The sequence below is a fragment of the Mastigoproctus giganteus genome, chromosome 10 (assembly GCF_048544385.1).
Source record: "Mastigoproctus giganteus isolate SK-2022 chromosome 10, ASM4854438v1, whole genome shotgun sequence".
In the NCBI taxonomy this organism is placed as follows: domain Eukaryota; kingdom Metazoa; phylum Arthropoda; class Arachnida; order Uropygi; family Thelyphonidae; genus Mastigoproctus; species Mastigoproctus giganteus.
In genome coordinates, this window is record NC_143584.1 from 3,250,866 (window position 1) to 3,268,963 (window position 18,098).

The 18,098-nt window shown below is 38.0% G+C and overlaps 1 protein-coding gene across 1 annotated transcript in view; it reads left to right on the plus strand.

Annotated features, from left to right (window-relative positions):
- LOC150078633 (solute carrier family 12 member 4-like) overlaps positions 1–18,098 on the plus strand; it is a 643,041-nt gene that overhangs the window by 393,444 nt on the left and 231,499 nt on the right. Inside the window, exons 14-15 of the mRNA XM_090383812.1 lie at positions 14,506–14,604; positions 14,854–14,973. Of these exons, the coding sequence (XP_090239938.1) occupies positions 14,506–14,604; positions 14,854–14,973 (219 nt within the window). The remainder of the gene's footprint in view (positions 1–14,505; positions 14,605–14,853; positions 14,974–18,098) is intronic.

Below are 18,098 nucleotides of genomic sequence, written 5' to 3' on the forward strand. Positions count from 1 at the left end.
AATGGAGTAATTAATAGAGTAAATAATGGAGTAATGTAATTACTCGTCACCCTTCAATTTCCCTTTGTGCATTGGACTCATTTGCACATCTCCAGTCCACGAGGACTTCCCCCGAGTCCAAGGATGCTCTCATAATTATAGCTAAGAGTTTGTTTACTTCCTTTTCCATATCCTTTAATATAACTGGATAGATTCCATCTAGTCCAGGTGCCTTTCTTATGTTTAACTTCAACAATTTCTTCTCCACTTTCTCTGAGTTATTACAAAATCATTTATCTCCCTGTTACAGTTTGATATACATTTGGTCTGCTCCTTGAATAACTCCTCGTGTGTGAATGTAGATGCAAAACTCAAAACTCATTTAGTTCAGCAGCTATCTGAGAAAGGTCATCTACCGTCAAACCATTGATATCAAATGGTCCAATCTGATTCATCCCCTTCCTTTTAGATTTTATATAAGTAAAGAAGTCTTTGCTGTTTTTCTTTGCATCCTTTGCCAAAGATTTTTCATAATCTGCCTTCGCTTGCCTAACCTCCTTTGTGACTTTATTACAGACTAGCTTATATCTGCAATAGGCTTCTGTGTTACCAGATAATCTATATACATCCCATGCATTTTTATTCTCTGCCACAAGTCTCATTAGTTCATCTGACATTATTTGGGCCTAAACCTAGAGCAATATTTTTTTAGTTGGAATAAAAAGCCTAGTAGCTTCCAAAATTTCTTCCTTGAATGCTTCCTATTTAGAATTTGCTGTTGGTGACATCATCAGTTTGTACTACTGTATAGAACCTAAAAAATCTCTGAGACCACTGTAACCCTTCCCTTTATCTGTGATGGTGGTTTCTTTATCTGTAAATTCTTAATGGATGAATAATCACTGCTGATAATCAGATCAAGAGTGTTACTCCCTCCCTCTTGTTGCTTCTCTAACATGCTGCTGTTCAAACAACCATCCAATAAATCCACAAATGCCTTGCTAGTGTGTGAGTGACCAATGCACAAATTCCAGTCTACATCTGGGAAGTTAAAATCCCCCATTATAAGACACTTTTATTTACTGGCCAACTCTATTTCTCTGTATAATTGTTCATTGTACTCATCAGAGTCATTAGGCCCATAACAAACTCCTATCCTCATTTTTTCTTTCCCAGTGCTTATGTCAAACCAAATTGACTCAACATTGCACTGTCTATCTATGTCAACTGTATGCACTTCCTTAGATTTTATGTATTTCTTAACTAACAGTATAATCCCTTCTCCGTTCTTATCCTGTCTTTCCTTTCTGTACACATTGTACTCCCTAAATACCAATTCTGCATCCATTTTTCTGAGTGACACCACGTCTCTGATAACTCAACAATATCTGTCTTGGATGTCTTAACCAGCACTTCAAATTCATCAAATTTATCAAATTTATTTACTATACTCCTAGAATTGGTGTACATGCAAGTATGCATACACCTGTTCTTACTCTTAGTTACTCTAACACAGCCCATGTATTTACTTGTTTCATGACCCTTAACAGTTCCTGAAACCCCCAGCAACTGGCTTTCCTGGCTGCTGCTAATTCCAATAGAAGCAGCGGAAGAATCATTTCCACCTCTACCTGCAGCTACTGTTAATCTATTATTCTGTGAATCTCCCCCCCCCCAAGCTAGCAGTTTTCTGACCCACTTAACATTGCGACGATAGCATCAGTAAATATTCTTGCACCCTTTTTATTTAAGTGTATCCCATCCCTGTAGAAACCCTCTCTCCTGTTAACAAGCACAGACCACACTGAGAAAAAGTCTACTCTATGAGCCCTGCACAATCTCTCCAGGGCCGAATTGATTGACAAGGCTCTCATCATATACTCCCTCCTATTGTGTGTTGCAGGTTTGCAGACACTCTTAAATTTAATCCTAACTCCCGACTTTTTTTCAGCATTGACCTGTACTTGCTTAGCAAATCCGCAGATCTCCTTCACTTAATGTCATTAGTGCCAAAGTGTACAACGATATCACCTTTTGTGCACTTAAAAGATGATATTTGCTCAACAACATCATCAACCTTTGCCCCTGGCCGACATACCCTGGTCTTAATCCACCTATCCTTTTTTGCACAGTATATCCTGTTTCCCTGACAATTGAGTCACCAACAATAACTAGCTCCTGTGGGACCAGAGCATTCTGCCCTGAAGGTAGCCACTTTGTTGCATGGTGCATAAGAATGTGCTCTGGTGTTGAGTTGGGCAGCTGAGAACTTGATAGACCCCCATTTTAATTCCTTCGAGGGCATCTTCCTAACTCATCAGAATGCTGAGTTGGTGCCTAATTTTTTCACATTCTCTGCACTTAGCACACACAAAGACATCCTCCATGAGATCATGTCCTGTTCGAGAGCGAGCTGCAAGCATGTCGCATTTTGCACATTTTTTTAGAATTTGATAGTATGAACCAAAGCTGTAATGCTCAATACGTTCTAATTTGATATCAATATAGCAATTAAAATGAAAAAGTCGAAAATCTTACGTAACAGTAAAAAATAATTAAAAATCAACTGAACACAGTTAAAAATCATTCTAACACAATTAAAAATTAAATAGATTAATTAAAAGAAATTTAATGAAAAAATGCAAAATGATTTTCCTTCCTTCTTAAGGCAAGTTTAACTATATTATGCGATGTGGCAACTGCTAGTTGCTTTATGCCTGAAATTTTATGATTTAAATTGACCCTGGAAAACTTCAGAACAATGTTGTTTTGAAGGCAATATTTTAGAAAGGAAAATATTTAAGGAAGGAAAATTGTTTTGCATTTTTTTTTGTTAAATTTCTTTTAATTAATCTATTTAATTTTTAATTGCATTAGATTGATTTTTAATTATTTTTAACTGTGTTCAGTTGATTTTTAATTATTTTTAACTGTGTTCAGTTGATTTTTAATTATTTTTTACTGGACACTTAGAAGTTATAGTATGTCTTAAAGTACTGTTTTATTGGACTAAATTCAAAAAATAGCAAGGGATTAATTTTTCAGTACTCACCTTGATTGATCTGCAATTGTTATGGTTTGAATGGCAAGAGGTGACTAGCTTTAAGGTGATTGGTTCTTAAATTAAGGGGTGGGTAAATCGTAATTATGATGGAAATGGGATTAAAATATGCGCAAGGAAGTAGAAGTGCACTAACTCCATCCTTGGTTGTCATTAAATTGGGTTAAATTGGGAATCTCTAAATAGTGGATAAGCAAAAGTTGTAACGAAGGACTTTCGTTAAAAAACATCTTCAGTTGGCAAGTTAAATTAAAAGGGACCGCGTACTGTATTTAAGAAGAATTTTGTAATCCTGTGATGCACTTTGTTACTTGCAGAAATCTCAGATTGGTGAGATTCCAAACCGGAGAAAGATTGAAGGAGAGTTTCGCATTTATAATATTTAGATCGGAGTGGTGACAAAACCATTTCATAATGAGGGCTTCGAATTGTAAAATTTTGTAACTGTTTTTTAATTTTAATATGGTAATAGCTGAGTCAACTGAGGGAGTATGGTTGTTGGAGTGGGCATGTAAAGTAAGTTCAGTGCTAGATTGTCCAGTTCTGAAGCTATTGTAGTGATAGTATGCTCTGGTATTGGATGATTGGGTTGAACCGAATTTGGTTGTGGTACTACCAATGTAACAGGTGTTACAATTGTGTTGACATTTTATTAAATAAATAATATTATTCATTTCGCTTGTTGGATATTTATGTGTTTCTTTATATTTATTGAAAAGTGATCCGAGTTTGTTATAAGTGGAAAAAATAAGAGTGATGTCTGTACCTGCAAATATTCACCGAAATTGTCCTGCAAGATTACTATGATAAGGAAGGAGAAGACGTGTTTTACTATTTATGATGTGTTTTATGGGGTTATTGCTTATGGGTTATGTGTTTTATGGGGTTATTTTTTTTTTTGGAGTTTTTTATTTTCATGTATTCCAACATGCTTGTTTTGCCAAAAAATTACACAGAAAATGCAGTATTTTTTAATCATAGAATCATTTTCACATATTGTTTTTCTTTCAAAAACTGTGACTCTTTCTTTTCTTGTGTTTTTTGTAAATCTTGTTCCTTAAATTTTGGAGATTAGAGGGTACAACCCCAAATGCTTTACATATTTTGGCCTATTTTCCAAAATCTGTGAATAGGCATATAGTGGCCTTAGTAGCCATTGTGCCAATAAATAACATGTTCGAGAGGCAACCAGAGAGGGTAATACTCTTGATCTGGTTATCAACAGTGATCATTCGTGTATTAAGAATTTGCAGGTAAAGGAACCACTAGGTGCCAGTGATCACAGTGTACTGATGTGGGATTTACTTAAAGATATAATTACCATCAGGGGTAAAGGAAAGGGTTTTTGCTTCTGTGTAGGTGAGTACAGTGGTCTCAGACAGTTTTTAAATTCTGTACAGTGGGATCAACTGACGATGTTACCAACAGTAAATTCTAAGTGGGAAGCATTCAAGGAATTAATCGTGGAAGCTACTAAAAGTTTCATACCTATTAAGAAATATTGTTCAAGGTTTAGGCCTAAATGGTTATCAAATGAACTAATGAGACTCGTGACAGAGAAGAAAAATGCGTGGGATGCATATAAATTATCAAGTGACTCAGAAGCCTATGGCTGATATAAGCTAGTCTGTGATCAGGTCACAAAGGAGGTTAGGCAGGTGAAAGCAGATTACGAGAAATCTTTGGCAAAGGATGCTAAGAAAAACAGCAAGAATTTCTTTACTTATATAAACTCTAAAAGGAAGGGGATGAATCAGATTGGTCCACTTGATATCGATGGTTCCACTGTTGATGATCCGGCTCAGATAGCAAACAAACTGAATGAGTATTTTGCATCTACATTCACACGTGAGGAGTTATTAAGGTTTGAAAATGGCAGAAGGTTATCAAATTGTAGCAGGGTGCTTAATGATTTTGTAATAACTGAGAGAAAAGTGGAGAAGAAATTGTTGAAGTTAAACATAAGAAAGGCACCTTGGGTGGACGGGATCTATCCAGTTATATTAAAGTAGGTGGCAAAGAAACTAAGCAAACCATTAGCCATAATTATGAGAGCATCCTTGGACTCAGGAGAGATCCCCACGGACTGGAGATGTATAAATGTATCCCCAATTCACAAAGGGGAATCAAAGAGTGACACGAGTAATTACAGACCAGTTCTTCTGTTCCGGGTAAAATAATGGAGTCACTGGTTAAAGATGCATTGCAGGATCATCTAGACAAGACTGCAGCAATAATTCAGACACAGCATGGGTTTGTTAAGGGAAAGTCTTGTTTGACAAATTTGATAGGATATTATGATGTGGTTAAAAAGGAACTGGATGCAAAAAATAATTTTGATATCATATATTTGGAATTCAGGAAAGCTTTTGACACTGTTGCGCACAGAAGACTATTGTACAAATTGGAGCAGAATGGTATTAAGGGTAAGTTGCTACAATGGATAAAAGGATGGTTGAGTGGGAGAAGACTAGAGGGTGGTAATCAATGGTGCTGCTCTTCGTGGACTAATGTTATTAGTGGAGTCCCACAGGGTTCTTTGTTGGGTCCACTGTTGTTTTGTATATTTATCAATGATATTGATGAAGGTATATCAGGCTTAGTGTCGAAGTTTGCAGATGATACAAAGGTTGGCAGGGTTGTTAATGACAGTGTAACAGGATCTAGAAAATTTGGGCAGATGGGCTAAGAAGTGGCAACTGGAGTTTATCCTTGACAAATGCAAAGTACCGCATATGGGTAGAAGCAACCCCAGAGAAACGTACCAACTGTGTGGTACTACAGTTAAGGTGGTAGAAAATGAAAAAGACCTGGAGTAATTGTGCAGTCAGATATGGAGTTTTCTGAGCAATGCAGACAGGCTGCCAGGGCAGATCATGGGGTGTTGTCAATGATATATAGGAATTTTGCTAGCAGGGAAAAGGAGGTGATTGTCCCTCTGTATAAGGCAATGGTCAGACCATGCCTTGAGTACTGCATATACAGGTCTGGAGGGCTCATTTTAGGGAGGATGTAGATTTGCTTGAGCATGTACAGAGAAGGGCAACAAGGTTGGTGAAGGGATCCTCTTACCAAGAGAGGCTTAAGTTCTGCAAATTGCAGTGGCTGGAGACTAGGCACCTACGCGGTGATCTGATTGAGGTGTATAAGGTCTTGAATAGGTTGAGCATGCTGAATTCTGATAGGATCCTTCCAATTGTTCAGATTACAAACCTCAGGGGCATCAATTCAAATTAAGAAAAGATAGATGTAGAATAGATGTGCAGAAATTTGCCTTTAGCCAGTGGGTGGTTAATTGCTGGAACAAACTTCCATCTGTCGTTGTGGAAGTTGATAGGTTAAGTGGTAGATGACTTTCATCAACCGGTGAAATACCACCACTTTGCTTATTGGAGGCCTGAAGTGGTGAAACCCATGTTTAGTCTCTAGAGCAAAGTTTCCGGCATCCCCCTCCCCCTCCCTCCATACTTCTCCTCCAACCCATGCATGGTACTAAGTACTATAGGTTTTGATACCTTTCGTGTTTGGGGTTTTCATAAAAAAAGAATAATAAAATAAAAATAAATTTAAGGAAGAACTGGACAGGCATTTAAAGGGAATGGTGTGATTTTTTTTTTTTTTTTTTTTTTTTGTCTGATGCTGCATAAGCTCATACACTTGCTTTCTTCCATCACATGCCAATACTACTACTACTACAACCATACCAACATTTTTCCTGTTCTGTTCTAGTAGCAGTAGCATATGATGCAAGAAAGCAAGTTTATACATCAGTAAAAAAAAAATAAAATATAAATTTTAAAAAAATCCCCTTCCCATTTCACCTATCCATCCCCTCCAAATGTTTCTAAAAAGTACTTCCTTGAATTTATTTCAGCTATCTTCTTGCACAGTGACAGATGTCAACCGCTCACTGGCTAAAGGCAAATTTCCACACATCTGTTCTGCAACAGTCTTTCCTCAGTTTGAATTTATGCCCCCTGAAGTGCATAATCTAAGCACGGTGAAGATTCTCATCAGCATTAAACTTGCTCAAACCATTCAAAGCCTTATACACCTCACTCAAATGACCTCACAGGTGTCTAGTCTACAGATGCTGCAATTTTTGAACTTAAGCCTTTCTTGTTAAGAGCACCACCTTCAATCAGTTTAGCCACTTTTTTTCCCTAACCAATCTCTCATTGCCCTTCTCTATACTCATTCTAGCAGCTTTACATCCTTCCTAAAATGAGGTCTCCAGACCTGAATGCAGTACTCAAGGTGGCGCCTCCATAGCCAGGTGGGCAGGAGCAGCAGTGCGTAGCACACGCTTCTTGATTAGACCAGGGTTCGAGCCCGTGATCACCAAATACGGAGGATGTGGAAAGGTCAGGGAATGACCACTGCATATCCTCGGAGCAATATGGCCTTAGTTGCTAATGCTCCTAAAAACCAAATAAACAAACAAACAAACAAACAAGCAGTACTCAAGGTGTCGCCTGACCATTGCCTTATACAAAGGGATAATCACCTTCTTGTCCTTGTTAGCAAAGTTTCTTTGTATCATTTACACGATCCGTGAGCTGCTCTGGGAGCCTGTCTGCACTGCTCTGAAAATTGCTCAAAATAATCGCCTGAGAGGGCATAAATTCAAATTGAGGAAAGACGGTTGTAGGATAGATGTGCAGAAGTTTGCCCTTTAGCCAGCGGGTGGTTGATTCCTGAAACAAACTTCCATCTGTCATAGAAGTTGATAGCTTAAATAGATTCAAGGCAGAACTTGACAAACATTTTGAGCGAATGGATGGATGAAATGAGGGGTTTTTTTTTTTTTTTTTTTGGCTGATGCTATATAAGCTTGCTTTCTTGCATTTAAATTCATATCTGACTGCCCAGATATATGGTAAATTCATATCTGACTGCCCAGGTCTTTTTCATTCTCCATTAACTTGAGTGTAGTACCAAACAGTTAGTATATTTCTCTGGGGTTACTACTACCCATATGCAGAACTTTGCATTAATCAATGATAAACTTCAGTTGCCACTTCTCGAGATCTGCTGACGAGGCTACTAGGAGACGGTCGTGTTCAAAGCCGCTAAGTGGATTTTTCTTATTTATTGATTTGAAATTATTGTTTTTCTAAAACTTTTGATTTAAATTTAGTAGTATAACATTATTTTGTGATTTTCTGATTAATTTGGTGTATTTATTCTTTACTCGGCCTTGTAATTGCATAAAAATATCAGTAAGGGTATCCACGTGTTTGCAACTCCACTGAACGAGAAGTTCTTTAGCCATATTTAGCCGCTTGATTGAATATTTTTTACATCGAATTATTTCTGTAAGTAGCTTATAGACCTAGTAAGGATCGTTAGTTTATTCTGAATTAAGACAGCGAGATTTGAAAGTTAATTAATACTTAAGTGTCCGTAGATATAAAGTTCGTAAGTTCCCGCCTTTGTGATATGATAGTTATATACCGTACTAGATAGCGTTAGTTGAACTTCGTTAGCAGTTAAATTGTACTTTTAAATAAATACATATAACAACTTAGATTACAAATGTAACATAATTAATTATATTTAACATAATTAATAACATAACATAATTAATTATAATTAATTAATAAATTAATAGAATCATGACTCAGACCAGAGCAGCAAAGCAAAAGGCTCAAGCTAATGGAAGTGCTGTGGCTCAGAGCAGAACTGAGGGGGGCAGTTGTCCTCTGACTCACAGCCTTATAAAATGCACTGTTTGCTTGATGTTTACAGAGCAATCGGGTATGGGACATGATACTGCCATGGGGGATGTCTTTGTGTGTGCGCGCGATGCAAGGAGTGTATCGATATCAGGCAACAACTCAGCGTTCTTGTGGGCCTATATGAGAGCTTGAAGGACAGGGTGGATGCCCTCGAAGAAACTAAATTGAGGGGCTCATCAAGCTCTCAGCTGCCCACATCAACGCCAGAGCTTGCACTTGGGCATCACGTGACACAGAGGCAACCCCCAAGGCAGAAACCGCTGGTCCCGAAGGAACTAGTAGTTGTTGGTGACTCTATTGTCAGGGAAACGGGGAACATGCTTTGTAAAAAGGATAGGTGGAACAGGACCAGGGTATGTCTGCCAGTTGTAGATGACGTTGTAGAGCGAATATCATCTTTTAAGGGCACAAAAGGTGATATAGTTGTACACGTTGGCACTAATGATATTAAGAGTAGGAGACCGGCAGAATTACTTAACAAGTACAGGTCACTGTTGAACAAAAGCCGAGAATTAGGGTTGAATTTGAAAGTGTCTGCAATTCTGCCCAGACACGATAGGAGGGAGTATATGATGAGAGCCTTGTCGATCAATTCGGCCCTGGAAAGATTGTGCAAGGCTCAAGGGGTAGAATTTTTTTCAGCCTGGACTGTACTTGTTAACAGGAGAGATTGCTTCTACAGGGATGGGATACACTTAAATAGAAAGGGTGCAAGAATATTTGCTGATGCTATCGAGGCAGTGTTAGGTGGGTCGGAAAACTGCTAGCTTGGGGAGAGACAAAGACCAATAGATTGACAGTAGCCACTGGCAGAGGTGAAAGAGATTCTTGCACTGCTTCTATTAGAATGAGCAGAAGCCTGAAAAACAAGATGCATGGTATTTCAGAGACTGCTGGGAGCCATTGCGGTACAAGTAAACACATGGGTTGTGTTAGGGTAGCTAAGAATAGAAACAGGTGCAGGTATACTTGCGTGTACACCAATGCTAGGAGTTTAGTAAACAAATTTGATGAATTTGAGGTTTTGGTCAAAACATCAAAGGCAGATATTGTTGGGATATCAGACAAGTGGTGTCACACAGATATAAGGGATGCAGAACTGGAATTTGGGGAGTACAACGTCTACAGAAAGGATAGACAGGATAGGAAGGGGGGAGGGGTTATGCTATTAGTTAAGAAACACATAAAAAACCAAGGAAGTGAAGCCAGTCGACATCGCTGGACAGTGCAGTGTTGAGTCAGTTTGGTGTGACATAAGCATTGGGAGATCAAAATTGAGAGTAGGAGTGTGCTATAGGCCTAATGACTCTGATGAGTATAATAAGAAACTGTACAGGGAAATAGAGTGAGCCAGTAAATCAGAGAGTCTTATAATGGGAGATTTTAATTTCCCAGATATTGACTGGAATTTACTGGCCCACACTAGCAGGGCTTTTGTGGATTTATTGGATGATTGTTTTCTACATCAGCATGTTCGGGAGGCAACTAGAGGGAGTAATACTCTTGATTTGATTATCAGCAGTGATTCTTCATGCATTAAGAATCTGCAGATAAATGAACCACTAGGTGGCAGTGATCATAGTGTGCTGAAGTGGGATTTACCCAAAGAGGTAACTACCATTAGGGGTAAAGGGAAGGGTTATTGCTTCCGTAAAGGCGACTACAATGGACTGAGACAGTATTTAAATTCTATACACTGGGACCAACTGATGATGTTACCAACAGCAAATTCAAAATGGGAAGCATTCAAAGAACTCATCTTGGAAGCTACTAGGCTTTACATACCAACTAAGAAATATTGTTCAAGGTTTAGGCCAAAATGGATGTCAGATGAACTAATGAGGCATATGGCAGAGAAGAAAAATGCATGGGATACTTACAAATTAACACATGACACAGAAGCCTATGATAGATACAAGTTGATATGCAACCAAGTTACAAAGGAGGTTAGGCAGGCGAAGGCAGATTACTAGAAATCCTTGGCAAGGGATGCAAAGAAAAACAGCAAAGAGTTCTTTACTTATGTAAACTCCAGAAGGAAGGGGATGAATCAGATTGGTCCACTTGATATTGATGGGTCAACTGTTGATGATCCTGCTCAGGTAGCTAACAAACTAAATGAATATTTTGCATCGACATTCACACATGAGGAGTTATTCAGTGAGGGGAATGCCAGAGGTGTATTCAACTCTAGAAGTAAGCTACAGAATCTTGAAATAACTGGGAGTAAAGTGGAGGAGAAATTGTTGAAGATAAACAAAAGAAAGGCACCCGGGGTGGATGGGATCTATCCAGTTATATTAAAGGAGGCAGCAAAGGAAGTAAGCAAACCCTTAGCCATAATTATGAGAGCTTCCTTGGACTCATGGGAGGTACCCATAGACTGCAAATGTGCAAATGTGACCCCAATTCACAAAGGAGGATCAAAGGCTGACACAAGTAATTATAGACCTGTGAGCTTAACTTCTGTTCCAGGAAAATTAATGGAGGCACTGGTTAAGGAAGCACTGCAGGATCATTTAGACAAGACTTCAGTTATAGCTCGGACACAGCATGGGTTTGTTAAGGGGAAGTCTTGCCTGACCAATTTGATTGGATACTATGATGCAGTCACAAAAGAACTGGATGCAGGGAATAGCTTTGATATTATATACTTGGATCTTAGAAAGGCTTTTGATACTGTTGCACATGGAAGAGTGCTACACAAATTGGAGCAGTGTGACATTGGAGGCAAATTGCTGCTATGGATAAAGGGGTGGTTGAGGGGGAGAAGACAGAGAGTGGTAATCAATGGACACTGCTCATCGTGGACTAATGTTATTAGTGGAGTCCCTCAGTGCTCAGTGTTGGGTCCATTATTGTTTTCTGTATTTATAAATGATATCGATGATGGTATATCAAGCTTAATGTCCAAGTTTGCAGACGATACAAAGGTTGGCAGGGTTGTCAAGGGCACTACTGACACTATGCTGCTGCAACAGGATCTGGAAAGGTTGAGCAGATGGGTTGAGAGGTGGCAAATGAAGTTTAACATTGACAAATGTAAAGTACTACACATGGGAAACAGCAACGTATCAACTCTGTGGTACTACACTGACAGTGGTAGAGAATGAAAGGGACATGGGGGGTGGTTGTGCAGGCAGATATGAAGTTCTCTGATCAGTGCAGACGGGCTGCCAGAGTAGCTCATGGAGTATTGTCAATGATATACAGGAATGTTTCTAGCAGGGATAAGGAGGTGATTATTCCCTTGTATAAGGCAATGGTCAATCCACACCTATTGTACTGTATACAGGTCTGGAGGCCTCATTTCAAGAAGGATGTAGAGCTGCTGGAACGAGTACAGAGAAGGGCAACAAGATTAGTGAATGGAACAAAGGGATGCTCTTACGAAGAAAGGCTTAAGTTTTGCAAATTACAGTGTCTGGAGACTAGGCACTAGCGAGGTGATCTTATAGAGGTGTATAAAGCCTTGAATGGTTTGGGCATGCTCAATGCTGATGGGATTCTTCCTCTACCTCAGAATAATCACCTGAGAGGGCATAAATTCATATTGAGGAAAGACAGATGTAGGATAGACGTGTGGAAATTTGCCTTTAGCCAGTGGGTGGTTGGTTGGTGGAACAGACTTCCATCCCTTGTCGTGGAGGTTGATAGCCTAAATAAGTTTAAGGCTCAGCTGGACAGGTATTTTGAACAAACAGAGGGGTGAAGTGGAAGTGGTTTTTTTTTTTTTTTTTTTTTTTTGGCTGATGCTGCATAAGTTTGCTTTCTTGCATCAAATGCCTCTACTAATGCTAATGCCCATCTGCCTAACTTCTCTAGATCCTGTTGCAGTAGCATACTGCAACGGGATCTAGTCTTTACTGTCTTTGCTGTCATTAACAAACCTACCAACCTTTGTATCATCTGCAAACTTGGACATTAAGCTTGATATACCTTCATCAATATCATTGATAAATATACAAAACGACAATGGGCCCAACACATAACCCTGGAGGACTACACTAATAACATTAGTCCACAAAGAGCAGTGTGAATTGATTACCACTCTGTCTTCTCCCACTCAACCAGCCCTTCTATTAGTAGTAGCATATGAAGGTTTTCTGAAATTCAAGTATATGATATTAAAATTATTTTTTGCATCCAGTTCCTTTGTGACCACATCGTAGTATCCAATAAAATTGTTCAGACAAGATTTCCCATTAACAAACCCATGCTGTGTCTGAGCTATAACTGCAGTTTTGCCCAGATGATCTTGCATTACTTCTTTAAGCAGTGACTCTATTATTTTGATCCAGAAGAGAAATCAAGATAAAAGGTCTGTAATTACTTTTGTCACCCTTTGATCCCCTTTATGAATTGTGGATGCATTTGCATGTCTCCTGCCTGTGCAGACCTCTCCGAATGTAAAATCAGTGTGTGTGTGTGAATATAATATAATATATGAGAGTGGGAGGGGAAATAAATGGTGGTAAAAGAAGAGAAAAGAGAGTTTTAGCATTAGTTGAGGCATATTATGCAAGAAAGCAAGCTTATACAGCATCAGCCAAAAAAAAAAAAAACCTTCCCATTTCACCCATCTGGTCACTCCAAATGTTTGTTTAGTTCAGTCTTAAATTTATTTAAGCTATCAACACTTCCACAACAAAAGATGGAAGTCTGTTCCAGCAATCAACTACTTGTTGGCTAAAGGCAAACTTCTGCACATCTATTCTTCAACTGTATTTCCTCAATTTGAATCTATGCTCCCTCAGGTTCTTAGTCTGAGCAAGTGGAAATATCCTGTCAGCATTGAGCCTGCTCAAACCATTCAAAGCCTTATACACCTTCCATTCCTATTTCACCCATCCGGTCACTCCAAATGTTTGTTTAGTTCAGTCTTAAATTTATTTAAGCTATCAACACTTCCACAACAACAGATGGAAGAAGTCTGTTCCAGCAATCAGCTACCCATTGGCTAAAGGCAAACTTCCAAACATCTATTCTATAACTGTATTTTCTCAATTTGAATCTAAGCCCCCTCAGGTTTTTAGTCTGAGCAAGCGGAAATATCCCGTCAGCATTGAGCCTGCTCAAACCATTCAAAGTCTTATACACCTCAATCAGATCACCTTGCAGGTGCCTAGTTTTCATATGCTGCAACTTGCAGAACTTAAGTCTTTCTTCATAAATGCACCCCTAAAAACAAATTATGATATTAGTCTCCCCTGTAAATGATTACATCTACCCATATATTTATTTTGTCTGTAAATTGCATGTGTTCTCTGGTCAATTTGCCTGTTTGCTGGACAAAAAAACTCCAGTTTCTTGGGAAAAAATCTTGCTATCTATGCCTGAGACTGACTAATTCAGCCATGGAGAGAAAAAAGCCCACTAAAGTTCTCCTTGCATCATTGACAGGATTTGAACCCGGGCCTTTTCCACCCATTGTGGGGAGGACGGTGACGCTACCCCTGTGCTACCTGCGCAGACACTAATTTACCGTCTTGAAATAAGGTATGAAATATAATTATGATTTAACGTCTTGAAATAAGGTTTAAAAGCTTCGTTATTTGCTTCATCGAAAATAAAGTAGGAAGTAGGCTCCTCCAATAGTTTTATTTACAACTAATTTTTTCTCCTTTTTGTTTTTTTAAAAATTTTTGACATTTAAAACAAGTTATGAATACGAATAATGTATGTTTAAAAATAAGTTAATTTAGTTGAATAATTTGTTTTCAGGTGCTTCCTGATGTGCTATATGTTTGTTAATCTAGCTTGTACTTTACAAAGTTTGCTGCGAACCCCTAACTGGAGACCTCGTTTCAGATGTTATCACTGGTAAGTGGGTTACATTATATTTGGAAAGTGTTTTTAATGGCAATTATTATATTTTATGTACGTTTGAAAAAAGAACCATTTTCATAATAGTATATACCCCTTAATTTAAAATCCTTTTTTGTATTCAAGAGTAATTCTTAAATTAAAAAAAAAAACAACAATGATTTAAAATTGCATTATCTGTTATGACAATGAAATTTAATTATTTGCCAATACCTTTTACCATGACTATACTCTTGTATTTTTTAGGTCTCTATCACTCATTGGTGTATTATTATGCCTTGTTGTAATGTTCCTTAGCAGTTGGTATTATGCATTAGCTTCAATGGCTATTGCTGGATGCATTTATAAATATATAGAATACAGAGGGTAAGTTTTACTATTTTTGTTTTGAACTACTTCTAATAATTGAACATATTATTATTTTACAGTTCACTGTGTTGATTTTTAAAACACCGACAATAGGACATATTTTGCTTGTGTGAAGATATTGCAGTCTGATGATAATAAGTAAATTTATAATTCCTGCATTTATCAGTTTGCCTCCCTATTTTACCAAAATACTACAAGATAAAAAAATAGAAATGCAGGTTGCTTTATATTAAAAAAACAGAAAATTGGAAAAAAATAGAAATATACTTTATTATTATATTACATTATCCTTTGTGACTTGATTACAGACAGCTTATATCTGCCATAGGCTTCTGTGTCTCCTGATAATTTATATACATCACATGCATTTTTCTTCTCTACCACGAGCCTCATTAATTCATCTGACATCCATTTAGGCCTGAATCTTGAACAGTATTTCTTAGTTGGTATGAAAAGCCTAGTAGCCTCCAAGATTAAGTCCCTGAAGGCTTCCCATTTAAAATACACTGTTGATAACCTTATCAGTTGATCCCACTGTATAGAATTTACAAACTATCTTAGACCACTGTAGCCACTTTTACTAAAACAAAAACCCTTCCTTTTACCCTTGATGGTAGTTACATCTTTAAGTAAATCTCACATCAGTTCACTGTGATCACTGTCACCTAGTGGTTCCTTTATTTGCAAATTCGTAACGTATTTGGTTGCCCATCGAACATGTTGCTGTAGAAAAGAATCCTCCAATAAATGACAAAAAAATATTGCTAGCATGCGAATGACCAATCCAGAAGTTCCAGTCAGTATCTGCAAAGTTAAAATCCCCCATTATAAGACATTTAAATTGACTGGCCCACTCTATTTCTCTGCAAAACCATTCGCTGTACTCATCAGAGTCATTAGGCCTGTAGCACACTCCTACTCTCATTTTCCCTATCCCAGTGTTTATGTCACACCAAACAGACTCAACATTGCACTGTGCACCCATGTCAACTGGATGAATTTCCTTAGATTTTGTGTTTCTTAACTAACAGCATAACCTCTTCACCCTTCTTACCCTATCTATTCTATCCTTTCTGCACACATTGTACTCCCCAAATTCCAATTCTGCACTGCTTCTATCTGTGTGACACCATGGCTCTGATATCCCAACAATATCTGCCATTGATGCCTTGATCAGCACTTCAAATTTATTTATTATACTTCTATCATTGGTGTACATGCAAGTATACATGCACCTGTTCTTATTCTTAGTTACCCTAACACAGCCCATGTATTTATTTGTTCCATGATGACTCCAAGCAGCTCTTTGAAGCCCCCAGCAACTTGCTGTCTAGGCTGCTGCTCGTTACAATAGAAGCAGTGCAAGAATCGCTTTCACCTCTGCCTGTGGCTACTGTTAATCTTTTAGTCTGTGAATCCCCCCCCAAACTAGCAGTTTACAATCCACTTAACACTGCCTCAGTAGTATCAGCAAATATTCTTGCACCCTTTCTATTTAAGTGTATACCATCCCTGTAGAAGCAGTCTCTCCTATTAGCAAGCACAGACCACGCTGAAAAAAAAATTCTACCCTGTGAGCCTTGCACAAGCTCTCCAGGGCCGAATTGTTTGACGAGGCTCTCATTACCCCCAGGGGCTGATATCTGATGAGTATGGACTTGGCACACCCAGGGTCCTGAGCTGGATATCATTATTCTTCTCTTTCTTGGTGATTCCTCTCCTCTCTCTCTCTCTCTCTCTCTCTCTCTCTCTCTCTCTCAGGATAATGCAGAAAGTTTTTTTTTTTTTTGTCCCAAACAGCATAATCCTCAGGCTTTCTCGTGCCACATGGCTAATAATAATAATAATAATAATAATCATATACTCCCTCCTATCATGTCTGGGCAGAATTTCAGACACTTTGAAATTTAACCATAACTTGCGACTTTTTTTTGAGCATTGACCTGTACTTGTTAAGTAAATCTGCAGATCGCTTATTCTTAAAGTCATTAGTGCCAACATGTACAATAGTATCACTTTTTGTGCCCTTAAAAGATGATATCTGCTTTACAGCGTCATCAACTTTTGCTCCCTGGCAGACATACCCTGGTCCAGTTCCGCCTATCCTTTTTGCATAATATATTCTCCATCCCCCTGACAATAGAGTCACCAACAATAACTAGTTCCTGTGGGACTAGCACATTCTGCCTTGGAGATTGCCACTATGTTGCCTGATGCACAAGAGTGAGCTCTGGCATTGAGTTGACCAGCTGAGAGCATGATGGGCACTTCATATTAATTTTTTCGAGATCATATACCCTACACCTCAAACTCTCATAGACACCCATCAGAATGCTGAGTTGGTGCCTAATTTCTTCACAGTCTCTGCACTTAGCACACACACAAAGACATTCTCCTTTCCTAGATCATGTCCTGTTATAGATAGGTCTGCAAACATTTCAAACATTTTGTTAATTTAATTTAATTAACAATGAAATTTAATAAGATTAATAAATTTTACTGATTAATTGATAATACTATACTAATTTAACAGATTTCTAATGTGCTATGTATTTCACTATTTAGTTTTACATTAAACCTTGCACTATGAAGTTCAGGATTTACGTTACACTATTCCGTATCGTATAACAATGGTGGCAAGTTACGAATGGCAAGATCTACGGACACTAAGTATTAACTTTCAAAATCGCTATCTAAATTCAAATGAACCAAGGAGTTTTATTGACTAGGATATAAAGCTATTTATAGAAAATAATTTAGTATAACAATTAAGTCAATAAAACAACTAAATATATATAAAACTTGATGTTCGCCAGACCTGCAAAAATCTTGGCCAACACGGTAATAACCTTGTACCCAGAACCATTGGCCAGTATTTATAGATGCTTCTAAGTTTAACCTTAAGGCTGTGTTATTATACAATGGAAATATGCTGCCTTCAATACCTCTTGCATATGCCATCCACAAAAAGGAAATATGCAAATATGGAGAACATCTTCTTGGGTATGCACTATCACTATCAGAAGTATGAGTAGCAGATATGTGGTAATTTAAAGGTAATCCCCCATTTTATTAGGACTACAAAAGGGATACACTAAATATTTTTGCTTTTTCTGCAAGTG